The sequence below is a fragment of the Apodemus sylvaticus genome, chromosome 18, assembly GCF_947179515.1.
Source record: "Apodemus sylvaticus chromosome 18, mApoSyl1.1, whole genome shotgun sequence".
Classification (NCBI taxonomy): domain Eukaryota; kingdom Metazoa; phylum Chordata; class Mammalia; order Rodentia; family Muridae; genus Apodemus; species Apodemus sylvaticus.
The window spans coordinates 37,958,684-37,984,577 of record NC_067489.1 but is presented as its reverse complement, the minus strand read 5'-3'; the positions used below and the strand labels follow the sequence as shown (position 1 = coordinate 37,984,577).

The following is a 25,894-nucleotide window of genomic DNA, read 5'->3' as shown; positions in this document are numbered from 1 at the left end:
CTACTATTTGCCAGCCTTAGTTTGTACTCTGCCACACCCCAAATATATGAATGTTCAAAATCTACAAATTTTCTGATATAATTAAGCAAGGTAATATGTAGATCCACACTTGACGGCAGCAAATTAGTTTGATGACGCTTATAGAATGGGATGTAACAGTTCCCAGAGAACATGTGCAATTACACTAATATTACAGGGCTATCACATTTCTTAAAGCTGTGAGTCTTTAATTGAAATTTAGTCAATATCATAGGCCAAAGGAAAAACTGTTTTAAAGTTGGGTCTTTCTTCGCTAGGGAAGCAAAGGCAGGAGGGTAGGCAGTTCAAGGTTGGCTAGGCCTAGATACCTAGCACATACAGGTCCTGGGTCAATCCCAGCATCAAAACAAACAAACAAACAAAGGTGTTTAGTATTAGCTTCTTCCCTTATAACTGGTGAGGGTTACTATTTTTAAAATGTAAGCGTGGGTTTTTCTTATCTGTTCTTAGTGAATTGTGACTCTCTTATTGGTTATTTATCTTTTGTTTATTGAAACCTTCGTCTATGCTTTGGACATCAATCCCATACTTGGTTTATATATTACAAATAAATTGATGTATAACCAGTTTCAAAAGGGAGAACACCACTGATTAAATACCAATACCCAGACTTAGGAAATAACTTGCTAACACATATAAGGACCACATTAAGTTTCATTTTTACGAAAGAAATGAACGCCCTTTCCAGGATATTTGCCTAATTATTACATTAGTGCCTCGTCTTGATAATCTTTCACTTAATGCAGGAGCCATCAGATTTTAAAATGTCTTTTCTCGATGTGTAAGAAGATGTGAAATAGGTTACTTTCAAGCATGGCTATTTTTCAATAACTATTTAAGAAAAGGTTACTCTTTGGCTTCAAACACTCTTCTAATAATATGTATGTGTGCAAATACAATATATGGGAAACATGAAATAAAAATTGAAAATATGAGTGGTAATTAAGTATAATTTGGTTACTTAGTAGAAGAATTAGCCAGTAGGGCCTGGAGAATTGGGATGCTCTCTGAGTCCAGTTCCTCACATCTACATTAGGTGGCTCACGAAACAGCCCCACTGCTATACCTGGTATTAGTGCAATAGTTTTATGAGGGACGGCAGAGTCAAGCCTGGAATCGACTGAGTAGAACCGAATGTCTCCTGTTTCTACCAGAGGCGTGTGTCCTTTAGGACTGTGAACATTTTCTTGTGGACATATTGAACACACATCCATAAAACTCAGGCAGAGCTTGTGTGGGGGAACTCCTGTGATTTTGCAGCACGTTCCTGTCTTCCAAGTTGCGTGAAGCCAGGTTCTTCCTCAGTCTTTTCTACTTTACAGGAATAGACCCTTGTCTCCCTACCTCTTTAGAGAAGCAGTTTCTTCGCTCTGGAGAAAGAAAGCTAGCAGGGAATGCAGGAAGGAGAGCTCGTGTCAATGACTGGCTGCATTCTTCAGGTGCTGGGAGGACATGGTTAAGGTAGCCACTCCCTTGAGTCATTCATACGAAAGAGTTAACATTTCTCCAATGTCTTCTCTGAAACATCCTATGTTGGGAGTTAAATTAGTGGCTTCTTCAGTTTGTCTTGATCTCTCATATAGTAAACACTGGCGGGCCAGATATTTGATTCAGTGAAGAATTAATTCTAACACGATACAGTGGAGCTCAAAGTTGTATTTTTCTCAACTGTATAATGTTCTAAACCAGAAGTCGGGTATTTCTAGGGCAGAGTCAATTCATGCATGGATGCTTGTGACTAGGTTAAGCTAACTTGTTTCCATGACTGAGTAAACAGGTTTTTTTTTTCATTTAATGAAGACTGCCAACAACTGTCTACATTTTAATAGTGGACTTTAAAAGCACATGATGAAATTACCTATAAAATACTTGGAGGAAATTTTCTATGAGTCAGTTAGGTGCATGATTTTTAAATAGACCAAACTAAAATTCTAATACTGACCCCTCCTCAAAAGCCCTTGGACTGGCACTTGAACAAGTCACGGGAAAGCTGGATTCTAGTCTAGCCCTCCCATACATGCTACCATGATCGCAGTATGCAGCTTTCAGAGGTTAATAATATAATTGAATAATATCATAGTAAGACTCAAAAGCCATATTAAAACTTAAAAGTTACTTTTGGAAGATGTATTATACATTTAATTCATTACATTTTTTATTTTATTTTTAAATTTGTGTGTGTGCATGCACACAGGCATACACCAGTGCATGTATACAAGTGCATGTGTGTGTATCAGCTGTGGAGGCCAGAAGAGGTCACCAGATTGCAGATACTTACTTAAAAACCACAAACAAGAAATGGTGCTCATCCTTACCACAAGTACCGAGACAAAACCACACTTCAGTCTTTCTAAGACTCTTAGTATTAAGAACACTTGGAAGAATGGTTCCTAAAAGTGAGAAGGTTTATTTTGGATCCAACAGTTTAACTTAATGCACACAAAATTCTTTTTCTTTTTAAGTTAAGGGAAAAAAAAACCCCAAGACTAAATTCCATATTTCCTCAGATAAAACATATAATTTATTTAGGAAGAATGAGTAAGAGAATTTCTATCATTACATTAAAATGTTTGTAATGGGCTGGAGAGATGGCTCAGTGGTTAAGAGCACTGACTGCTCTTCCGAAGGTCCTGAGTTCAAATCCCAGCAACCACATGGTGGCTCACAACCATCCGTAATGGGATCTGATGCCCTCTTCTGGTGTGTCTGAAGACAGCAACAGTGTATTTACATATAATAAATAAATAAATCTTTAAAAAATGTTCGTTATTCAAACATATGGGAACAGTGTAAGCATCTGCAGTAGCAACACTGTGGGCCACATTCAAAATGCATTTGTCTAATTTTATCTTAAATGAGAAGAACTTCTTTCTGGTCCGTGTCCTGCAACGATCTATTCTGCTCTAGAGACATCCACTCCTCTCCCATGCCTCCAGGACTTAAAGTTCTTCCCTGGCTAATTGTGTTACAGGAATCACAGCCTTTTGTTGGTGTAGCTGGGATCCCGGAGAGCAGGAACAAAAAATTATCACCATAGTTACCAAACTGCTCCTGGGTACCAAGAGCGAAACCAAGCCCTCCAAGAATGTCCCCATAGATCCTGTCATACTGCAAGGCTAGGGGTTTGGGTTCCAGTTCTGTTTTCTGACTACCCACACTGACTTAGACTGGCTTCCTGATTCTAGCTGCCATCATAATATCTCTTTGTTTTTGTTTTCTTAGTATTTTCACGAGAAAACTGATTTTTAGCAATAATCCAAATCGTATCCCATTACTTACTCATTCAATTTCCATTATTCTTTCATATCTAACCTTCTACTGTGACCGCTTCCATGGCTTCTCCCTACTGCTAATTCTTTATGCTTAAGGAACCCTAGCAGATCTAATTATGCTCATTTTAAAAAAAAATTGTCAAGCTGACTATGAACTCCTCTAGGATAAATTCATCCAGTGAAAGCCTCTTATAGCAGAATCCTGTAGTGTCCTTTTAGACACCCTGTAAGAAGCTCCTGTTCATCTTTAATATATTAAAGATCAAAACTGGCTTTGCCTTTAGGCCACTGTAATGCCAGACCTAAAAGACCCCTGCTATTCCTATGAATGTTTCCAGTTTAATTCCAACCATATCTTCCTTCTACTACTACATTAAAATTTGTTTTCCTATGACAAATCTACTTCCATTTTGATTTTTTTATTGGAATTAACTTTGGGTCCCTGCTCTCAATTACTACGTTAGTTTCAATCCTGCTCATCTTTTTTTTTGGGGGGGGGGTGATCTTTATAAAACTTTTCTGCGTGATCCTCATATACCTCAGGCATTTTGGGAATCGTTCTAGAGCTTACCTTCCTCTCTACCCTTAGATCCTATTACCTCCTTCTGGTACCTGTGCTTCCACCCCTCTAGATGTTCTGACTTACACTGTCCACTCCTCAAAAGCCCCTCGCCTGGCACTTTATCCACTCACAGGAAACCTAGACTCCACCCCATCCGTGATCACCATACACAGCCAAGCTGAGCTAGAATTTTGTCATTTAAACAAAAAATATTGTACTTTATCTTTAAAGTCCTCCTCCTCTAAAATTAAACTATTATCTTTTAATGTTTTCTGGGGGAGGGAAAGTGACTTAAAAACTTTAGTCAAGCCGGGTGGTGGTGGTGGTGGCGCACGCCTTTAATCCCAGCACTTGGGAGGCAGAGGCAGGCGAATTTCTGAGTTCGAGGCCAGCCCGGTCTACAGAGTGAGTTCCAGGATAGCCAGGGCTACACAGAGAAACCCAGTCTCGAAAAACCAAAACCAAAACCAAAACCAAAACCAAAAAAAAAATAAAAAAAAACAAAAAAACAAAAAAAAACAAAACTTTGGTCAAAAGTGATTCTAAAAATAAATTTGCCATTGGATTCATACAAGAAGCTGATCTGTGAAGGACAGGATAGAAACAAAGGGAACAGAGGAGGCTTCAGTAATATAGACCCTAAGCTCCAAATGCACTGCGTTTCCCCCTGGGTTACCATGGAAACCAGTCCTTACTGCATACAGCCTTGGCACTCTACAGAGCCCCACATAGCTCTAAAATCATTTCACCTCTCAATTAAAAAAATAAAGCCACATTTTCTACTAAAACATAAACTAATGATGAAGTCATCTCCCTAAAAACCAGACCGAGACTTGTGCTGCATGTAAAATAACACCAGCATGTCCTTACATCATCCCTGAGGTCACAGGTGACCCGGCTCTGGCCAAACTCTCCTTCAAAAAATTCACATCTTTGCGCTTTCCTGAGGCCACTGTGCTTGTTTCTTAAACACAGGCTTGGCTGAGTTTTATTGAACCTAAAAAGCTCCTCTGGCACGAGCCCCTGTGTTCCTTACCATCCCTCAGGTGCGACTTGAGTGTTAGTAACCACACTCTTCCGTCTCTTCATTCTTTATTTTTCTTTCCCGGTCCTCTTCTGGTTGTTCCCTGAGATTCACATCCTGCCTTTATAGCTTCATTGACATTTTATCTAGGGTACACTTTTTTTTCCCTCCTGTCTAAACACTCACTTCATCTCTCAGGACTGTTCTGAGAATTAAATTAGAAGAAACAAAAGCCCTTGGCACAGAGCCTGGAATGTATTAGGGGCTCACAGCGGAAATGTGGATAAAGATGTAGCTAATGCTAGCAGTTTTACACAAAACAGGCCGGAAGCACAGTGAACTTAGAGTTTGGAGCGGCTGTCTCAAAGGGGAATGCGAGTTGCAAAGGCTGGATTGGGGCAAGATCTTTTAAGGTGAAAATTATAAGAAGATGTAACAAATCACAAGCCATCTTGGGTAATCATACAAAAGAAGCTAAATGGTGTGTGTGGGGGAGGGCAAGCTCTTCAGAGCATCTCATTGTGCTGCCCTACTGGGTCCACCGTCTCAGGGCGTTTCTCTGAGTAGCTATTACCAGAATATGCCCACATGCCCAGCTTGGTGAACTGCCCCTTATTTCGTCAGACTTCCCCCTTATCTTCTGCAATGAGCTTGCTGGGTTACTTTATCAGAGATGCTGAAACAAAGTAGCAAGCATTGGGGTCCTTAAACAAAGGCTGCGGAAAAAGCCAAGGGCAAGATGTGGGCCAGGCTGGTGGCCTGAAGCTTTTCTCCTTGGCCTTCGCCTCTCTGAAGACACACTTCAGCTCCTCATCCCTCTGTTATACCCTGCTTTCAAATGCGCTCTTCTTTTGCAGACAGCACACAGAATGGATTAGACCCCACTCCAGTGACCTCGTTTTAGTTTAAATCTCTTTAAAGACTTTAGCTCTAAGTGCAGTCACATTCTGAATGCCCTCAGATTTGAAACTCTAACCTAAGACTTTTGAATGGAAACATTGTAGCTTACAACGTCCTCCCGAAATCAGAGGTTAGTTTTAACAGGGCAAAGGCTGTATAGAGATGAGCGGGAGTCTGGGGTTAGTGAGTGTCTGACGATAATGATGGTACTAAACTGACTTTTAACAAGAAATCATTTGACAAATGCTACATACAGAAAATTTGAGCTTGATCTTAAATGTTTATCACATTAAACCTTATAATAGTCTGTGGGTCATATTATAGTTTTAAAATATGAGACTTTCTTCTAGAGATAGGATAACTTTTTAATGACAGGCAAATTATAAAATATGGAGTTGAGATCTATGGGTTGATCTAACCCAAAATTCTCTCAAGGAGGTCATATGGCCTCCCAGGACCTGTGACATCTGGTGCCTCCTAACCATACATACACCCTGCTAGGCTTCTGGTCCTGGGTAGATACTGTAACCTTTGATGGTTTCCAACGTCAATAACATTTATTCAACTAGTCTGCCAATAATTAATGCCCATCCTACTTAGTTACTTCTCAAAAAGGCTTCAGAAAGCAGGGTAAAGAGGTAAAGGACCTCTACCACCCCTCCTCTAACGGATTGCTTAAAACATCTAGGAGCAGGTATACCGCTAGCCACTATTAAAATATGCCAATAACCACATTTATGGGCACAGCCTGAAGTTACGCTTTACTGAGTGCTGCACTGAATAGGAACTATGTTGCTCTAGCAAGATGGGTTGGTGGTGACAGAAAGAACACCAGGGGTGTCCTAAGTTGGCCTCACCAATGCAGAGGGAGAGAGTTGAACCAGGCACACTTTGAGGGTTCATCCTGGCTTGGATAAGCTGCTTGTAAGGAGTACAGAAGACTGGGCTAGGATTCCCTGTTCTTAACACTTGTGAAGCCATTACATCTAGAACTGGTTCTTTCTTGCCCCATTAGCAAGAAAACGTCTCCTTTCTTTGTAAATCCCAGCAATGGCCCAGCTTGAGATCTGCCTCCTTTAAGCGGTTTTTGTTTGTTTGTTTGTTTGTTTGTTTTTTGTTGTTGTTGTTTTGGTTTGGTTTTTCAAGACAGGGTTTCTCTGTGTAGCCCTGGCTGTCCTGGAACTCACTCTGTAGACCAGGCTGGCCTCGAACTCAGAAATCCGCCTGCCTCTGCCTCCCAAGTGCTGGGATTAAAGGCATGTGCCACCACTGCCGGGCTTTCCTTTAAACATTTTAACTGCACAATACAGTGGTGTTATGTCTAGGCACAATAGACAATGGGATCCTAGAGCGCCATCATCCCATACGCCTGAAGAACTCTAACCTGATGATTGCAGTGCATTGTTCTGCTCTTCTTCCAGGTTCTGGAAACCACTGAGCATTCTCCTCGCGTTTCCTCCAAGTTTGGCTGTTTTACATCCCGGGGCCAAAATGTTCATCCTTGTGACGGGTTGTCACAGCATACTGTTCTTCAGGCTCATCCATGCTACAGGACAGGGCCGGTTTAGTGCTGTTGCTTCAGCATTGTGATGGTCATTGGATTGCTCTAAATACCTGTGCAGCTCCATTCTAGTTGCTAGTTAACCGTAGTTCTACACTCAGTCAACACCAGAAACGCATTTGCTAACTGTACTTCAGTCACTAAGAATGGGCACACCTGTCAGTCCATCTGTTCTGAGAGGGAAGGGAAAATGACTTTAAAACTCGCTGCCACTTTCAAATTCACAGTTTAAAAAGTGATTCCCAATTACCGGCAAGTGAGCAGTGTAGATACGTGGGGGAACCTGATCTCTAGGCCAGGCCCTTGATGGTAGAGTGCTGGTTTCACTCAACGAATCCAATAACCTCCATCTCAAAATGAACAAGATTGGGGCCAGCAAGATGGCTCGGTGTGTAAAAGCACTTAAGTCAGACTCTCAAAGATGTCCATCTACATATTGTGACAAATGCACACAGGCATACGCATGCATGTACACACACATACACACAAATGTAACATAAACAAACACAAGCTTCCCAGTGCCAACAAGTCATGTTGACTTCACTGTGCCTTGTTTACCCTGCATACAGTTCTAGGACTACTCATGTTCTACATGTGGTTACAACTCAACTCCAAGCTCAAATGATCATGAAACCTTTTTGATTCCAACTCTTCCTCCTCCTTCTCAATCTCAAATATTTGTCCCTTAAGGAAAAAAAAAAACAGAGAGGCCATGAGACAGTTCTATGAACCATGGGCTGTATGGTAGAAGCCGAGCTCTCCCCCATTACAGCTGGTTTCCCACGTGATAAGCTGGAAAGTCAAAAGGAATCTATATCCTGAGGTATTTCTTTATTAGAACTAAATTGTCATAGCTGGAAGGATCATGCCTCTCACACTGCCCCGTGTAGCTGCTCAGTGTCATTTGTATTTACACGTGCACACTGTCTATGTTACTTTTATATTGCTGTCATAGAATACCATGTCCTAGGCAACTTAGGGAAGAAAGTGTTTGTTAGGGGCTACAGTTTCAGAGGGTGGGCCTATGGCCATCTTCGTGGGAAGCATGATCAGGCATGGGCCTGAGCAGTAGCTGAGAGCTTAGATCTTGATATATAAGCACAAGGATAGACAGACTAACCAGAAATGGCATGGGCCTTTGAAACCTCAAAGCCTGCCTCAGTGACACACCTCCTCCAATAAAGCCACACCTCCAAATCCTCCTTAAACACTTCCACCAACTGGGGACCATGTAGTCAAACCTAGGAACTTATGGGATCCATTTTCATTAAAACCACCACATGTATATATTGTTAACAAGTAAAATAATCTACTCGTATTTTAATTATTTTATCTCTTTTGAAAAGTATACGAACAGTTAGAAACAATTTTTGTCATATTTTTTGAATGTCATCACATCAGTTTTTCATTATCTAGTATGTAACAATTGTCACAGAGGACTAAATATGTGATTTTTCTTCTTTCTCACTACCAAACATTGATTGCTTTATACATTAAGAGGAAGAAACAGTACTTATCCAAAACTACCCTCACCCCAGGCTAGCAGCCATCATGCGGAGTATTTACAACTGAAGAATATACACAACATAGTTTAAAATTAAACCAATATTTCTAGGTTCATAAAAGGTATTTGACACTCAGGTACCCCTCCACAGCTCTCCAGAGAAAAGAGCTACACGAGGCTATAATTCCAACACTGTGTTTATGGTACTCACTAGAACAGAATTTACAAGGCTGCGCTTGAGGAGATAAAGTATGACGTGAAATGCTAGTACCCTCAGAAACTGCCACAGTTATAGCACTGGGTCACAGCTTCTGCTAAACATCAAGGGACTCAGGCTATGCACTGGCTTAATCTTCAATGCTGAGCCACTGAGAATCATGAATGTTTTTGGAAAGCTCTCTGTCATAGGGTCACAAAGTCCTTCCATATCCCTTCTGTTTGGTGTATTATATGAACATTCTTTGGTTCTGTCCTGCACTATGCAATGCCTGTCCCTTCCCAATTATAGCAGATTGTACCCCTTATGCTATGAATTATTGCCCTACAGGGTTAGCACAGTCTACCTGGAAGCCACTACTGTAAACAAGGAACATACACTTGAAATCAGAGCAGGTTTTCTATCATTAGTTCAATACACAGATGAAGGACTGTGGTTAATACAGCAGAACAGGGCAATAGTATGCAAAAGCACCAGGTTTCACACTGGATATATTCCTTAATATTTGCTGGAAGTTATCAAATTGTTTTTAAGAGAGCAATTATCAATCTTTGAACTGAATTTCATCTTTTGCTTAATCTATACCCTGCTGGGATAGATTTTCACTTTGGGTTTCCAGTATCTTCAGCCCACAAGCACTATAGAAAGTTTGTTATTCATTCATTCATTCATTCATTCATGAATTATGTTTAGTCCCTGGGTTTGGGATCAGGATCTACAACCATGGTGTTAATCCACTATGTGCACACGGTGTTAATTTAAGTGCACTGATTCCACACTTTTCTCCACCAACTCCTGCTTACCCACTATCATGGCAAAGAGACAGCAATTATGCTTTCTGCCTTGAGCATGCCCAATAACCAGCATTCTCATGAGGGGATACAACCCAGTAACGAAGGCAAGGTGAGACTATTCACAACTCGCTGTCCAAGAATTTGCTGCTAAACCATGAAAGGGCAAGATTGGGAGTCCTGAACATTTCTGGATGTTCCAGGAGATGTTTACACTTGGACACTTATTATAAGCACCTCTGGAATAATTTTCCACCCAAATTACCTTCCTTGGAAAACCTGTACAGAGATCCTTAAAAAAGTGGCAGAGAATGACTGTGTTATTAAGGAATTCCATTCCTAGAAAACCCCAAAGAATTTAAACCTAGGATGCAAATAGGGGTTTGTACACACTGTTGATGTAGCATTAGTCACAATAGCCAGAGTACAAGTTTAACTCAAACACCCACTGACAAACAGAAGGTGGTATACACACAGACATGGATAATATGCCTGAGCCCCATGCTACAATGTGGATGAGTTTTGACGACATTACACTAATGAAGTAAACCAGCAACAGAAGGTCAAATATCACATTTCCTGTCATAGGAGGTAAATTCTTAGAATGGTCAGACTCCCAGTCAGAAAGTTGAATGGTGATTGCCAAGGGCGGGATTGTTATTATTTAATGGGTACAGAAATTTAACTTGGGAATTAACCCTAGAGAGAGATATTAGTTATTGGTACAGTAATTCACATGTACAGACTACCACTGAACCGTGCACTTTAAAATGATTGAAACAGTGGGTTTTTATGTTATCCTGTACCACAGGAAAAGCAAAACCCACCTATTCCAGAGTCTATTTCCATCCACCAATAAGTTAATATTGAACTGCAGCTGAAGTGTTCTCTCTTACCCTGGGATAAATCCCAGAGTGATAAGCAGAGAAGGCAGCCAGGCATCTCCTCTGGTGAAGTGGCCCATTCATGACTCTGCCCAAGTTCTCAGAGAATCAAAAGAATGCCCGGACAAAGCAGCAATTCCCGCTCCCCTGTGACCTTTGCCAGTCAATAGGAAATAAATTATGTTCAGCACATTCTTAAGACGGGTGGAGCGAGGAAGGAGGGAATTGAAACATACTTTAAACAGTCATTTTCAAAACCTAAAGAGAGTAACAATTTTAATATTTTTAAAGGACGATTTAGTTATCCAAGGACCACCAAAAAAAAAAAAAAAAAAAGAGGCAGGTGTCTGGACAATACCTACTCAGTCTATGTGCTTCCTGCAAGTACATCTTATTTTATAGGTATAGTGGTTCATATAATTTACCCAGTCTGAAGAGTAATTATTATTATACATACATTCTATTATACTGTATCATCCTATCAATTCTCAAATAATATCTATAGTTAACTCACCTAATTCCTTGTTACACACTCAAAGTCCAGATGGGAAAAATTAGTTATTTGCAACCCTAAAAGTATGTGCATAAGTATGCATAAATAAATACTAATATAAGCCTGTTGATGACTGTAAATGGTCAAATAATAAAAGTAGAGCTTTTCATGGAGGATTCCATATTATTTGCTTTGAATGTCAACTCAACCCAACGGGCACAATTAAACTCAGATGCTATTCCTCACACATTTATTCATTCCTAAAAATGAGTAGATTGTTTTTCTCACAGGAAAGAGTACCACCACTACGCACATGCCAGACATGGTCACTGCCACGAGGTTCTTCAGTATTTCCTTTCCAGAGGTCAAGAGTTGAACGATCCTGCTTTGGAGCATTGGACACATCTTTCCCTCTGCCTGACAAACTTATCTTCTGGCTTTAGTCCCTGTGTGTCCTTCCATCTTATCTGTAATGGGGACCTCCTGCATTCTCAATGCTCTTGGTTGGTTGTTGCTGTTCCTGCTGCTGTTGTTGCTGCTGCTGTTGTTGTTTGGGTGTGTGGAGGTGGAGGTTGGTGCTGTTGTCTTGAGACAGGCTCTTGCCAAGTTGCCTAGCCTGGCCTTGAGTACTCACTCTGCCTGTCTGCAGTCCCAAGTGCTGGTGCTATATGCCTAGCAGCCAATCCTGCCGGTCCTTTTGTTCTTGACACCATGACCCTCTAACAGATTACATAATCATTTACCTGTCCTCTCTTCTCCACTTTCTGTGTGAGCTTCAAGCCTGTGTTGTTTGACTTTTGTCAACTTAACAGAGCCTAGACATAATCTGGGAAGAGGAGTCTTAGTTGAGAATATGCCTTCATTAGATTGGCCTAACTACAAGTCTGTGGGGATGTGGTCTTGGTGAATGATTGATTGGCGATGGCCCAGGTAGATGTGGGTGGTCCCATGCCTGCGCAGGTGGTCTTGGGATCTATAAGAAAACAGGCAGAGCAAGCCATAAGGAGCAAGCCAGTAGGCAGCTCTCCCCCATGGTCTCTGCTTCACTTCCTGCCTCTAGCTTCACCCCCCCCTTCAGTCCCCTCAGTGATGGACTATTATCTGGATGTATAAACTGAATAAACCTTTTCTTCTCCAAGGTTTGTTATTATTTTTTTTTTTGGTCATCATGTTTTATGACAGCTATAAAAACCCTAACTAAGACAAAGACCAATCAATAGATGTTTGAATGAATAAATTAAAACTGTTCAAAATTTATGGATGCTTGAAATGCCTTCGATCCTTAGATTTTGAAATAACTTCTTACAGGGTAAGCATGTGAGCTCCAAGCCTGTGCTGTTTGGGAAGAGGAGTCTTAGTTGAAGAGGACTCTGTAGTGAATCGATACCATCTCCTCTGCTCTGGCTAAGATATAGTTCTCAGTTCTGTGCATCTTAGTTTTTAAAATGTATCCAGTTTTGAAACTAACTGTATTTCATGAAAAATGTGTTATGATGAAAGTCTTGATGAAGACAAACTGGTCTCTGCCCTTCCTCTTCTCTTGTTCCTTGGCCTCCCTGGAGAAGCCCTGGATAATCAGTAGTCAGGGTTAAGTATGTAAATCCCTGACAGCCTTTTTTCCTAATGCATGTCACATGGGGCTGCCACTTAGTGATAAACTGGATCACAGGTTAGTCCTGTGATTCAGAGTAACCTTGTGACTACCAGTTGGAGCTTCATAACTGAAGTTGTTTTTTTGCCTCCATGCAGATCCGGCATCTCTCAGTGCAGCTCAGCCAACTGATTTTCAGCACGCTGCCTCTCCCACCCAAGTACCTCTGATGGGAATTACACGTACACTACAGACAGAATTTGAATCACACCATCTCTACAAATCCAGTGGAAAGACACTCTGCAGATTCAGCTACACACCTCTTGGAGACTGAGATAACCCAAGGGCTCCCAAAGGAATCGGGGACATAGCCAGGGGATCAGGGACATAACCCAGTCTGGATTTTTTTCATTTGTTTTAGTGTTGGGGAAAACAGGTTTCAGACATGCTAAGCATGTGCTGTACCACAAAGTCCCTAGTCTGGGTTTAAAGTCACTTCATTCCCAAAACACACTTCAAATGCAGTGAAAACGTATATTTTTTTCTTTTTGTACAAAATGCACAAGAAAAAGTGTAATTTTAGCTGCACGCTAGAAAGCAAAAGAGAACGATTTCACTGAATCACCAGAGATACGCACGAAGTCTTCATACAAATCTTATATCTATTGTAAGATGATCTTGGAGACTTAAAACTGATTCAACACCATTTTTTGCTTTCTAGATAGCATACAATTTGTTTTAAAGGGCATATAACAAGGGTTTTTGCCTGTTGGTTAGGGTTATTTGATTGACAGATTCCTTGAGGGCATCTTACTCCTCAATCACAACAATAGTGATGAAAGCCAAAGGGACCATTAACAAGTAATTAATTGTACAGTCCACATGGGAAAAATATCTCCAGACACCAGGGAGAGGCATTAGCAAAGAATTTAGCCCAGCGGTGGATGCAGGCGCCTCGTTTACATTCTGAAATGTAGTTAACAGTGTGTCAGAAATGAACAGAAGTGTTCAGAGAAACGATAAGATGACACACGCCACACTGATTTTGCCTCAAGAGTCTCTCTCAGACAAAAATGGGTGTTGGAGGAAGGATGCTGGAAAGGGAAATATGATGAGGAGATTCCCAGGTGGGGTTGAAGAGGGAGATGGGGTAGCGGTGTATAGGACCAAGACACATTGTATGTGTGTATGAAACTTTCAAGTAATAAATAATAATTAAAATTAAATATGGATTTTGTAGCACTTCCAAGCACTAGCATTATAAATTCAGTTTAAGAGTCCCAGTCAGATGAAAAGTCAAATTAAGAAAAGGCCACGTATTTGTGGCAAAAAATGTGGCTTACTTTGGCAAGGGGTATTGTCAAGAATTATCTCTGGTTTACTGCTCTCATATGGTTCTTAGGAAATTAAAACAGTGGGGTCTGATAGCACACACTTTTAATCCCAGGATTTGGGAGGCTGAGGAAGGAGCAAAGACCTTAAAAACAGGCTCACTTACATAGCAGAGTCTATTACAAAGGGAAGGGAAGGAGGGAAGGAGGGGGGGGAGGGAGGGAGGGAGGAAGGGAGGGAGAGAGAAAGAGAGGGAGGAGGGGGGAGCACAGAACAATTGAAGCAACTGTCTACTTTACACTACCCTTGCCCTACTGCCTGCTGTGATAACGTATACCTTTCCACTGTTAGAATCTGAATGTAAAAATCAAAATATATAAAGTCCCCTTAAAGAAATCAGAAGCACATTTTCCAACAGGTTTTCAAATGGAGTATCAAAAACCCCAGTCAATGACACTATGTTTTTGTGACAAACTCTCGTTAATATTTCTAAATAGTAATAATGGAACTCCACACATAAAACGTGTCTTTCTAACCACCTTTGGAATATTGCTTCAACCAGCAGACAGCATGAGGAATCTCTGTCACATTCTCATTTATCATTTTCAAGCTAACGACGACAATTATCTCTACAGTCATTGTAGACGGTAAGGAAAGGAAAGCTGGGAGAAATGATCCAACTGTCAAAACGCATGGACTCCACAGGACAAATTATACAGTGCAGCTCTCCATGTGTGTCTCTGGGGCTATTTCTCTCTTTCTCTGTATGTTCTCTTTATGTGTAAGTCTCTCTGCCTCTCTATCTCTTTCTTGTGTGTGTGTATATGTTTGTGTGTGTGTAGTGAAGTGTGGTGTGTGGTATGATATGTATATGTATAGTGTAGTATGGTATGTGATGTGATATTGTGTGTCTGTGTGTGGGGTGGTGTTGTGTGTGGGGTGGTGTTGTGTGTGTGATGTGTGTATGGTGTGGTATGATGTCTGTGTATATGGTGTAGTGTGTGTGTGTGATATGTGGTGTGGTATGGGATTGTATGTGTATTGTGTGTGGTGTGTGGTATGATGTCTGTGTGAGTGTGTGTGTGTCCAATGTGTGGTGTGGTATGTGTGTGTGTCTGTGTGTGATGTGGTTTGGTGTGTGGTATCATGTCTGTGGGTGTGGTATAGTGTATGTGTGTGTGTGTGTGTGTGTGTGTGTGTGAGATGTGTGGTATGGTATGTGTGTAATGTGTTATATGGTGGTGTTTGTGTGTGTGTGTGTGTGTCTGTGTGGTGATGGAGACTGAACTCAGGATTGCACATAAGCTAGGCAAATATTCTACCACTAATCATGTAAGCACACCCACATTCCATCTTTCTGAGAAGGAAAATCACAATATTTCCAGAAGATTAAAAAATAAAACAAATAAAATAAAAGCCAATAAAAAATATTTCATTGCAAGCTCATCTTAACACATACCATATATATTTATATCTGAGAAATTTTGTCTGCTTTTTAGTTTTGTGTGTTAGTGGTCTCAGCACAAAAGTCAAACAAGACCAAATGCTTTTGTTTCTCGATCCACTTTTCCTTTCTCCTCGGCAGCGAACGAAATCCACAGCTCGGCTTGTGGTTGGTGCGCAAGCCTTTAAGGCTGGGACCATTTTTACTGCGGGCACAGCAGCATCGCCATACACACACCTCAGATCTGAGAGCGGCTCTCCAAGGCAGTGGCTCCTTCAGAGTATCGCTAGCTCTGCTCCGTCCATCTTCTCTTGGCTTCTGTGAATTTTCTAAGCTACATTCTTCTTCAGTCTTCCCCTGGGTTCCGTGAAGCGCATACGTGAGATTCTGTCAAGTTTCACAGACTAAATGGGGGTGGAGCAAACGTAGGTCTGTGCGAAGCCACACGGAAGTCGAACCACCACTCCAGTTTCACAGCAGGAGCAGAAGGCATCTGGTCCTGATCTGTGAGATATGCAGATGTGGTCCACACAGTCGTGAGTTAACTGCCTATGAGCTTTCTATGCATCTTTTCACCTTCTCTATTGATTATCCTTTCATGCAGCTCCACTGATCAATTTACGGCTTCCTGGCAGGTCCATAGTCCATTTCTGTCACCCTAACACCTGTGGGTGGAGCTAACAAAAGAAAGACGGCACCCTTTCCTCCTGTCCAAGCCGAAGGAGGCTGGTCTGGGTGTCCCAGCCCATAATTTTTCTTTTTTTTTTTTATTTTTATGAATAATATTAAGTTCTGCAAATAATCTCTGCAGAAGAAAATGCTTGCCAGGTGACCAGGGTTCAATGGTCGAACCTCCCTCAGCTTTAGACAATGATGTCTCTTTTGTAACCTTTGTGAGGGCGCGCGCGCACGCGCGCACACACACACACACACACACACAAGCACACACATCTTTCCCAGAAGAAGTTTAACTTGATTTAGAGAACTTGCCTTTCAGCTTCTGGTAATGGGAGACACTTGGGGAAATGTTATGATATGGATGACAATCCCAGGGAGAGTCTAGAAGCAGACTTCTAGACAGCTTAATTAAAACTGAATTCTGATGGCTAGCTCTTCTTGTCACCTTTATTTGCGTTTTTTTGGTTGGATGCCCTCATATCAAAAGATTGAAGGTCAATTAAAAATCGCAGATAAGGGAAGAGGGCTTCTGGGACATATGGGGAGGGGGGAACCAGGAAAGGGGAAAGCATCTGCAATGTAAACAAAAAATATAGAAAATTTAAAAAAAGTTACCAACTAGAAAAAGAAATTACAGATAAATTAGTTCATTTTACACTTGAACTATTTTACACTTGAACTATTAAGACAACTACTTAGCATGTTAAAAATGTCAACTGCCTTACTTGTGGGATTTCCAGGGTTTTTTTTCTTTTTTAAAACCTAACCATATTATCCTGCAAATCAAAAGACAAAGAATGCTCTGTCTGACACGTCAGTAGAACCAAGAACAGAGCAGGCCGTTTTCCTTCCCCGTCTTACTCTGCCTTGAGCCATTATATCAAAGTTAGAAGGTAGCAGGAATCCAGAATTGGAAGCATAGTTTAAACTATGAATTTGGAATTTGGATTCAGACTTGTTAAGGTCTTAATTTTAAAAATATTTAACAACAACAACAGCAGCAACAACAAAAATCCTCACAGAGTATATTCATGTTACTTTAAAGTATAGCGGCATTAAATGCTCTGGATGTCTGTCTCTCCTTTTTTTTGTTTACAGATGTCTTCTGTTTCATGTCAAATTGTCCTGATACTCAAGGATAGTAACATTTATATCCCTAAATCGTCTCTCTGATCTTAAAAGTCAGACAACATTAAGGTCCTCAATGGCTTATAAAGTGAAAGTTTACCAATGACAATAATAATAATTTTTTTGCATGGCTTAAATGCATTTTCATTTTTGAAGGTACTTTAGGGTTATCCGGTCTCTGTCCTTGAGATTTCAGTGGGCCTGGCTCATGGAAGAACAGAGTTTAACAGAATCTAAAATGAGAGCTGATATATTTTATCCTTGGGGATATTTGTTTGTTTTTTAAGGAACAGAAAGTGAGTCAGTATACACTTATATAGATCCCTAAATATGTGGATTAATTCTGTTTTTTATTGTCTTATTTATATACTCACCTATTTAGAGAGTGATGTGGGTTGCCCATGCTAGACTTGGCTCACAGGCCTCCTGACTCCGTGTCTCCAGTAATGGATTTTGGGCATGCATTACCACACTTGCTTTCCTCAAATTTCTAAACATCTAGAATGGAATATAATAGGTTGCAATCATTGCTGAGGTGTGTGTGTGTGTGTGTGTGTGTGTGTGTGAGAGAGAGAGAGAGAGAGAGAGAGAGAGAGAGAGAGAGAGAGAGAGAGTATGTGAATATGTATGAGAGTGTGTGTGTGTGTGTGTGTGCATGTGTACTAGTATATAGAGCCCAGGAAGCATATTTGGAAGTCATTTTTCACTAGCTCTTTATTTTGCTTGGAGGCTGGGTCTCTCTCACAGACCGAGTTCACCAGTTAGAGCAAGCAGACAAACCAGTGACCTCCCGGGAGCCACCTGTCTCCCTTTTCCTTGCACTGGGATTACTGTGTCCTACAGTGGCCAGTTTTTCGCCTGGGTGTCGGGGGATCAAACTCGTGTCTTCATGCATGCACAGCACAAACACTCACTAACTGAACTGCTTTCCTCAGCCACAGAACACATGACCAGAGCGATCCACAGGTGACATCTACTCTGGGACACTTCAGGAAGGACATATACATTTTTGTTTAAAGATTTATTTATTTTATGTATGTGAGTACATATAGAAGAGGGCATTGGATTCCATTAAAGGTGGTTGTGAGGCACCATGGGGTTGCTGGGAATTGAACTCAGGACCTCTAGAACAGCAGTCAGTGCTCTTAACCGCTGAGGCATCTCTCTGGCCCAGACATAGAACCTTTAACGATTGCAACATTCCACTCTCACTCCACAATCAGGATGAGGCTGGCCTAAACTACCTCTAAGCTTTGGAAATTGCCATGATGGGGTGCAAGGACTTAAGGAAAACCACAAGGAAACTCAGAACTGTGAGTGTATAACTAGTACTAACTTCCGGGTAGACAGTCAGGAAAGCATAGGAGATGGTTCAGAAACCTTGGGACCCCACTTGTCTTGGGCCACACGAGCATATATATCGCTTACCAATGTGAACCTCTCGAGCTGTGCAATGCTCTTTGAAGGATGCTCTTAGCAACCTGCTAGCAACATCAGGCTGCATGCACATGCACCTCCCTGCCCCCCAAATAGAATAAGATTTTTCTTCCTCAAAGGCTAATTCAGCCTGAGCTGGTTTCGCGAACATAATAAAGCTAGACTAGGTTCTCTTTAGAGACTATCTCCTGTTTGCCATGTTTTGCATGTGCATGAAAGGGCAAACATACAACCTAAATCAGATGCGTGGTGGGATGGGACACGTGCAATCGAAGAACCGATTACTTAATCAACCAATCAAAATAGAGAACCGTACAAACCACACCCCTTCTTAACCAGATCCTCCTTCCTTTACACTTTGTGAGAGAGCCCAGGCAGCAGCCACTTCCGCTTCCGCATCTCCAGTCATGTAACCTCCTTGTTCTCTTACTGCCTCGTACCAATTCCAGCTCTCCGCTCTGAGCAAAGTTTCTTGGCTCCTTCGCACTCTCTGTGGGCTCCTGGGCTTTCGTTTCATTAAAAAAAAAAAAAGGCCCCAAACCCAAGAAAGTCCTGGCCGAGATCCCGACCACCAGGAACGACTGCATGCCCAAGGTGAAATCATGGCAGGGACACATTTTAGGCAAAAAAGACACCAAAACGGTTCAGCAAATGTACGTGTTCATCTCTTATAACAATCTTAGGAGCTTTTAGTAAATCTGGGCTTATAACAAGACAAAGGGTATTAAAAAAACATGTAAATCCATTTTTAAATGTTAGCACCTAAGAGGAACCAGTTTAACTGCCTTCTTCAACATGCATGTTTCTATACTAATTATCATGGTGGCTCTGCAAAAACACATCGGGTCCAGCATATCCCCTGAACCACATGCAAGGCTGCAGGCACTCTTACCCCTCTAATTTTGCACCCTAAGTACACACTCTTATACTTTGTTAACCCTTGGAATGTATATGACCGTATAGAAGATGCTATAGCTAATATTTGAATAGATTAAAGATGGTTATGGCCTAAAATAAGCCAGGGATGGGGATGAGAGCGGGAGGAAGAGGGACATGGATAGGTGTGAGATAGAGAAGCATCGAAAGGAGTTTTATTAACTAGCAAAGCGTATAAACATATTCTACATGATTACCCGTATAATAGCCCTATTTAGTCTTTTATTGTCAGAATTGGATGCATTTTTTCTGACATACTTGACTCCTCCATTACCTCTACATCCCATATATTTCAGATCTGCACACGTTCCCAAGAGATGAGTTATTTTTGTAAAATACAAACACCACACAAACATTATGCTCACCGAGAACATGCCTGGAGACCCACATACATGCACGTTAAATATAGAAACTAACTGTAATGAGCATCATTATCTCCGGTTGCCAAGGATACCAGGATAAGCACTACTCCTAAATTGCAGTTCATTCAGCAAAGGGCATAGAGTAATTTATATTCAGGGTCATCACTGGCTGACAGCAGCTGTGGAAGGAAGATCAGGGTAAACCACCCTGCTTGCTGAATTGTGTGAGTTCCCTTCCTCACTTTTCAGTCCTTGACCTCCCTGTCCTTTGGTTCCAACCCTGGCCAATATTTCACAGGAGAAAGTTGAAGAATGTGATTGTAAATAACAACTTCCAAGAGGACAGAAAAAAATCCCCACAGGGCAGGGCAGAAAGCGATGGATGGGTGTGAGGGCGGGGGTGGGGGCCCGGCACTCTTCATTTTCTTTGTTGGTGGAAAAGCAGTGAAGGCTGGCTGTGTGCACCAGTCACACTGGCCGCCATCTTTCCCTGTGCCTAGAGAGCAACTCTACTGTTAACCTCAACTTCTCAGCCAACCAAGCTCAAGACGGTGAGCGCAAGGCTTTGGGAGAACACCAGCGAACATCTGCCAGTCTCCCAAAGCAAACTCACCTCCTTGAATTTTGCCTTCTAGTCTTTAGGATCTAGATATTTTGTTATGCCCATGTCCTTTGTTTCTGTGACAATGAGAATATTTAAAACTACTTTCTAACAGCTTGAGGATGGGGGTGCGAGGGGGGGGGCTTCCATTTCCTTGTTTGTGATGATCTGTTTTCTGATTGTTTTAATTGTGGCACTTTTGGTCACCATAGGTGAGTAGTGACAAGGAATGGCAGAATGCCTTACCAGGTAAATACCAGTAAGAGGCCATGGCCCCTAGGAACGTGCCCTTCTAAGTCTAATGGGCACTTATGAAATGGATGACTCGGATCGCATCGATACCTTATTTTAAAATGATGAAAAGATACATAAAGTATGGCTCAGGGGCTGAGGGGATGGCTCAGTGGGTAAAGTGCTCGTTGTACAAGCGTGAGGTCCTGAGTTCAAACCCTCTCAGACCCATCCAAAACCTGGACGAGGGCAGGCCTGTAATGCCAGCTCTAGTAAGTGGAGACGGGTCCACCCTGGGGGCGCTGGCTGGCCAGCCAGGCTAGTGGAAAAAGGTAAGCTCCAGTTTCAGGGAGGGAACATGTCTCACAAAGGGCAATTGGAGGATTACTGAGGAAGATACCCAATACTGACTTCTGGCTTCTACGCTTGCCAGCATGGGAGAGTAAATCTGCACACACATGCACATAAGCAAAGACTACACACACACACACAAGCACAATATGGTTCAAATATAATAGCAATTTTCTATGCAGTTCCTTGATCATCTGTCTGCTTAGTAAATTAAAACCTCTGATGGAGCAAGTGCTATCTGTGATGGAGGAAACCTTCTGTCCCTTCAAATGCATCCTCTTGATGGACACAGCTATTATGCCAGGCTAAGCTTCTTAGCTTAATGTGATAATGAAGAACAAGCGGCCTATTTTGATAGTGAAGGCCTTCTAGGGCATTTCTCTTTTGCAACAAATGATACTGTTGATTATTTCTCAGAGGTAAAGGAATAAAACACTACAAAGTTTCCTGATAGTTACATAACATATACAGTGGATATCAATAAGCAGCCTATTTACAGATTAACTGTTAACACAGAAACTTCAATTTCTTTCTTTAACGTTCTTCCTATACATATACATGATTACTTATTACATATTTATATGCACGGTCAGGAAGATGTCAGTAATGGACTACTTTTAAAATTTTTAAATCAAAACAAATTCACTTACTTGGGGATTGAAATGTTGTTTTGAATCTAGTCGACAAAGGAATAATAGCAAATTTAAAAACTATACGAAATGGGAAGATAGGCTCAATGATCTTGGCAATTATGTCAAAATTATTTTGGTGTTATCGTTTCTCCAAATGATTGCCTCTCCAAGTGAGGCTCCATTTCTCACGGGATCAACGTTGGAGATAAGATGGCTTCAGATAAGGTTTTGCACTTCATGCTCAATGCTTTGAAACTATTCAGGTTGCAAAGCTTCAAGGAACAAACCCTGATCACTCCTTGTCCTACCCAAGGCTAGTACTAGTAAGTTCAGTGGGTAAACATCAGACAAAATAGTCACAAGTCGCTGGCGGAAGAGTCATCCCCTGTACGAACATTTCTTCCTGATAACACACATCAGCTTTCACGAAACCTCCTAACAGAAAGTTTACATTAAGCTTCATAACTCTATTCCCTGCTTATGAATAATCAACCTTAAAAAAAAAAAACTTCAGTGCTGAAAGTGCCCCACCCACCAATTCAGAAGCTTTATCTTGGACTGGGGCCACTTGGCTCTCTGGGTATTACGAACCTCAGATGATGGGTTTCCCGCCCCACTTTCTATGATGATGCCGGCATCTAAACTACAGAACTGTATTTCTCACAGGTCTTCGGAAAAATACTTTCTTAGCGGCTTGCCCTTCTTGCTTCTTTTTGAATTAGAAAGTGTCTAATTATCAACCCTCAAAGCACACAGGCTGTTACAACGCTAGTGAGTACTGTCACAATTTTCTTAAAAGTGGGTCTATATCCATTGGAAAAGAAGCTGGCTCTGGCACCCGAGGTTAAAGCCAGCATTTCCCCCTCGCGGGTCTGGCGCAGCTCTGATTCCTGGTCCAGCTTCCAGTCCTCAGGCCTCCAGAGCAGCTTCCCGGCCTCAGTGACCACAGTGGTCCCCCCCCACCCCCGACCCTGTTCCGTCCTGCCCAGCGAGAGGGTGTGGCTGGGGTGGCAGTGGTGAGTGAAAGGCAGCGGGGTGTACTCTGGGCTGTGCGTCCTGGGGTGGAGGTGACCCGGTAACCCAAAAGCTGCCAGGGGGAGGCCAAGGGTGCAACGAGGGTTCCAGGAGGCTGGCTGACCTCCGCTTGGGGGTGGAGAGGGGGCGGGGGACGGGAGGGGGACAGAGGTGTAGGGTGGCGGGCAAGCAGGTCTTGGGAAGTGCCCCGGGAGTGCGGTAAGGTGGGGAGAGCCCAGCGGATGCACGGGGTGGAAGCAATCGCGGAGCCGGGCAGCAGTCCCGGGACGGCGAGGGAACTGCGTGTTTGGGGTTCGGGACTCTGGCACCCACTCACCTATGCACAGCTGGATAGCGTAGGCATAGTAGGACCAGCCCAGCAGCAAGCTGATGAACACCACCGGGATCCAGTAGAGCACCCGCCGGCACCGCCGCCTCACACCGCCCGGGCCCGAGGGCGCCATCTTCCAGCCGCATACACCTGCCCAGCTCCGCCGCCGCCGCCGCCGCCCGCGGGCCTGGCTCGGGGCCGGGCCAGGGGCTCCCGGAGCACCCGGCGGGACAGGCCCGGGGGCGGCGGCTGGCTGTGCTGCGGCCACCGCGGCCGCCGTGGCGCTAGCTCCCCATCCCGCGGCGGCGAGCGGGCACCGCGGACTCCCGCTGCTCAGTCGGGCTGAGGCGGCGGCTCAGGGAGGGGAGGCGGGAGGAGGAAGGCGACGAGGCGGCGGGAAGCTCCGCTCCGCCCCCGCCTGGTCCCCGCCCGGTCCCCGCCTCGCCGCCTCCCACTGCGCGGCGGGCTGAGCCCTGGGGTGCAGGGATTCTCGGCTCGGACTCCCACTGCGCCCCTGGACTCTCGACCACCCGTGCGCCCTTGCCGCGGGCCACCGCTGGGGCACTCGCGGTGGCGACCCGGTGTCCACCTTGTCCCTCCCGCCCCTGCACTTGGCCCTGGATCGCGGGGACTGTAATGAGAATTGACTCTCGCTCTGGATCACCCTCCATAGCCGCAAGCCACTCCCAGGGCGCGCACCCGGATCGGAGGGGGACAAGCTGCTCAGAGTCGCGCGTGGGAGGGATGAACAGTCTCCCTGGGACTCCAGCCAGCTGCTATCCCACTCCTCACTTGCCAGGCCCAGAGAGGACTGTGCCACTAAGCCCTTAGGCGCCCAGGCCGGCATCCCTGCATCCTGCCAGGACAATTCTAGCTTTAACTTGTGCATGCCAGTAAACTGGCTGAGAGTAGTCAAAGTGAGGTCGGTTTCCAGAACAGACCAGCGAAATAATGGTGTTTGGCCATGAGAACGCCTACCTAGGTGCCCACATCGCCACCAAAGAGGGTTGCCAGAGGCCATAGCCAGAGGGAGCAAGTGGTATTTTATGTTGTGAATCCTTTGACAGTAACTAGAGTTAGGCATGGCAGATCTTTGCTGAGAGAAGATTCTTTTTTGTGTGAAATTGTCTAGTGATTTTAAGAGTAAAGTTTACAGCTCCCATCTCCCAAGAGTCAAGTGATTCCTTCTCTGCATTCTTTCCCATCCTATCTAGCCTGACTGTTTTTGATTGTGAGAGCGATTCTAAATTTAGCATATAGAAGATTTTCAAAGCGGTTGCCAAAACCACTGGAAGGGATCCTAATTGTAGTTAGAGCGAACATCACACAGTTCATTGTTGGTGAATGGATGAAGATACACGTTTCTGAGATTACCCCCTCCCGTTATATAAACAATTAGTATGTGTAACAGGTACCAGATATCATTGATGAATACTATATTTACTCTACACAACCGTATTGGGTAGAATTAGTTGACAAACGTGATAAGAATACTGAACTATAGAAACCCAGCTCCAATTAAGTCCCCCCTGGCTTTTCAACTATCTTCCTAAGACTGGGTTAAATATCAAGCCAATGTCCCTGAAACAGCTACCGCATCAATGCAGGAACAACCTCGCTCATCTGCTTTCAAAAGTACACATGAAATAGTAGTCAGCCTCATGAGGGACTTTAAGGCACTGAAATGTTCTAAGCCAGTGAGTCACTTTATTTTGCTGTGATGTTTTATTCTGTTTGGATATTCTCTAGGGCGGACTAGAATGAAAACAGAACTTCCTTGCTATCCTTAGCTCCTCCCGTAGAAATCGGCGTCAGATCTCAACCAGATTAGAATAAGGAATCAAGAGGGGCTAGCTCCCCCCCCCCATACTGCGCATGCTTAGCATGTTTGAACCAGTGGGTTCATATGCTCTACCAACTTCCAGGTCATAAAATAATGAGACCAACAGGGAGGAACTGTGATTCCTGTATCAGAACTGAGACACCCTGTAGCTGCTGGCGAAGATGAGGTCGACCCCACCCCCAATCCTGGGAGTTCTGGAGACTGTGTCACTGTGCCCTTCAGATACCGGATGACACCCATGCCACCCTCCACAGTCTCTCAGGGCTTGAGGTCTGGCCAGGAGGAGCAATCCTTCTTCCCGGCTTTCAATATAAGCTGTTTGTGGGTTTATAGGCCGTATTTTATTACTTAATTATCACACTTTATTACTAAAACACCCGTTGTTCACATTTATGATATTTGTGAAGGATTTTCAACTCTTTGCCGCACTAGGGGTACCACGGTTAACTGTCATCTCAGAAACTGTCTAGCACAGGAAGGCAGGAAGAATCAAGTCTGAAGCCACACAATGACAGGATTTATCTCTGCCCGGCCTCTAATTGGACAGGCGGAAAGCCACATACATGAATGCAAGCTCTTTGGTCCGTGAGCCCGTGCTAGACAGACAGCAGGCTTTCACGAGCCTGTAAGGAGAACTTTCATTCTCAGGACCAGCCAGCCTTTCAACAGGAAAATGGTCTGAAGGCTGGGCACCACTCACCGGAAACGTATTCTCCACAGAGCTGCGTAAGTTTCA

General features: G+C 43.2%; 1 protein-coding gene across 2 annotated transcripts in view; it reads right to left on the bottom strand.

Annotated features, from left to right (window-relative positions):
• The window catches only part of Zdhhc2 (zinc finger DHHC-type palmitoyltransferase 2), a 62,428-nt gene extending 38,732 nt beyond the window's left edge, over window positions 1-23,696 (bottom strand). For both annotated transcript variants that reach the window (XM_052162351.1, XM_052162353.1), the window contains exon 1: window positions 23,322-23,696. In XM_052162351.1, the coding sequence (XP_052018311.1) occupies window positions 23,322-23,448 (127 nt within the window). In that variant the 5' untranslated portion in view covers window positions 23,449-23,696. The remainder of the gene's footprint in view (window positions 1-23,321) is intronic.
• Between the last annotated feature and the right edge of the window lie 2,198 nt (window positions 23,697-25,894).